General features: G+C 54.3%; 1 protein-coding gene across 1 annotated transcript; it reads right to left on the reverse strand.

Annotated features, from left to right (window-relative positions):
* Positions 1 to 179: 179 nt before the first annotated feature.
* LOC104533248 (CST complex subunit TEN1-like) lies at positions 180 to 546 on the reverse strand (the record flags this gene model as incomplete). Its single annotated transcript, XM_010181995.1, has 2 exons — positions 461 to 546; positions 180 to 337 (listed from the first exon to the last, which is right to left on the reverse strand). Coding segments are annotated over exons 1-2 (244 nt in total), but the record flags the coding sequence as incomplete, so codon positions are not given.
* Between the last annotated feature and the right edge of the window lie 954 nt (positions 547 to 1500).

Raw genomic sequence — 1500 nt, forward strand, 5'->3', positions numbered from 1 at the left:
CCTCAGGCAGCACACAGCTCCGGCTGGCCAAGGCGCCAGGATAGCAGGGAGCCCTGTGCAACAGAGCCTGCCTGCGTTCCTCATGCCCTGTGTCTGAGGGCAGGGGCATAACTACAACCTTTCAAGGATGGCAAAGACCAACCCAGCCACCTGGATACTCCAGTACCTGGAGCATTTACCTTCCCCGTGTTCAGCTTCTCCCAGGACCATGTAGCAAGATCCTAGCTGGGCTTGGAATGGCTCCACAAACTTGGTGTTGACACAGACCTGGTACTGGGATGAGCCGTGCTGAGCGGTGAGAACGGCTTCGGACCGGGCCAGGTCGTAACAGCGTAACCTGGGAGCAATCGATTTGGGAAGCTCAGCAGTGCAGAGATACAACAGTTACAAAGAAAGGGAGCAAGGGCTGGACAGTGATGGAAAAGCCTGGCCTGCAAGGAGACCGGGGTACCCTTCTCACCGGCCAAACGTCCTCAGTGCCTCCCCCTCTGGGACTGAGCTGTTGATCTCCCACGGGAAGTAGCAGACCCCAGCCCTGGGCAGCATCTCCCACAGCCGCCGATGGGCCTGCAGCAAAGGAAAAGATCCGAGTTCGTGCCAGCCCGGCACCTGATCCAGGCACCAGCTGACACTGCTCCAAAATTCCTTCATTGCCCAGGGTCCCCCACCACCTTAACACAACCCTGCCGTGATATGTCTGAGAACTTGCAGGAGACCAGACCAAGTGCCTCCACTAACACGAGCAGCAGGCTCCTGTGCAGGGTAATTCATTGATGTGCTTTCCCTCTACCCTGTTGGTTACAAAATGCTGGTGACTGACACTGAGCTCTCCTTTGCACTGTGGCAGAGCCCAGGACATCTCAGTGCTAGTGTCTGCCGTGCAGCATCTGTCTACTTTGTGGCTTGAGCAAGTTTGGTTTTGTCTGTCTAATAAGCTTCAAGGATGGGTCTAAGCTGATTTCTGAAGACCTCTGTGCAGACAAGAGGAGAACAGAACAAAGCTGTGCTTAGAAGAGGTTCAGTGCTGCCTGTAGCCAACAACTCAAAGTGTAATATGGAGCAGCAAAAAGGGGCCAAACCTTGGTGAGACATCCACCATCTCAGCCTGCCCCCCCCCCACCTGCAAAATGGGGCCAACTCACTCCAAAGCTGTGATGACCAAACTAATGTGTCTTTATGAAGGAATTTTGCAGCAGTGGCTTAGCACGTCGTTCGCCAGATGCCACATGCAGGTGGCTTTCCACATGCCATCGAGGATTTCAATGGTATCAATGCAAATGCTCGTTATCAGGTGTGGCCGAGATTAACTCCGTACGCAAAGCACAGAGCAGCTGGAGTCATACTCAAGGCACCCATGGGAAGGACACAGGGAGCATTGCGCTGTATATTATTAGTGCATGACTGTATGCATTAGGTGCACGATTATATGCACTTACTGCACGATTAGATGCACTCAGCGCCGTCTCTGCTACCGCAGCCCCACCCCCTGCCCTCCGCCGC

Source organism: Mesitornis unicolor, unplaced genomic scaffold (genome assembly GCF_000695765.1).
Source record: "Mesitornis unicolor isolate BGI_N332 unplaced genomic scaffold, ASM69576v1 scaffold24870, whole genome shotgun sequence".
NCBI classification, from domain to species: domain Eukaryota; kingdom Metazoa; phylum Chordata; class Aves; order Mesitornithiformes; family Mesitornithidae; genus Mesitornis; species Mesitornis unicolor.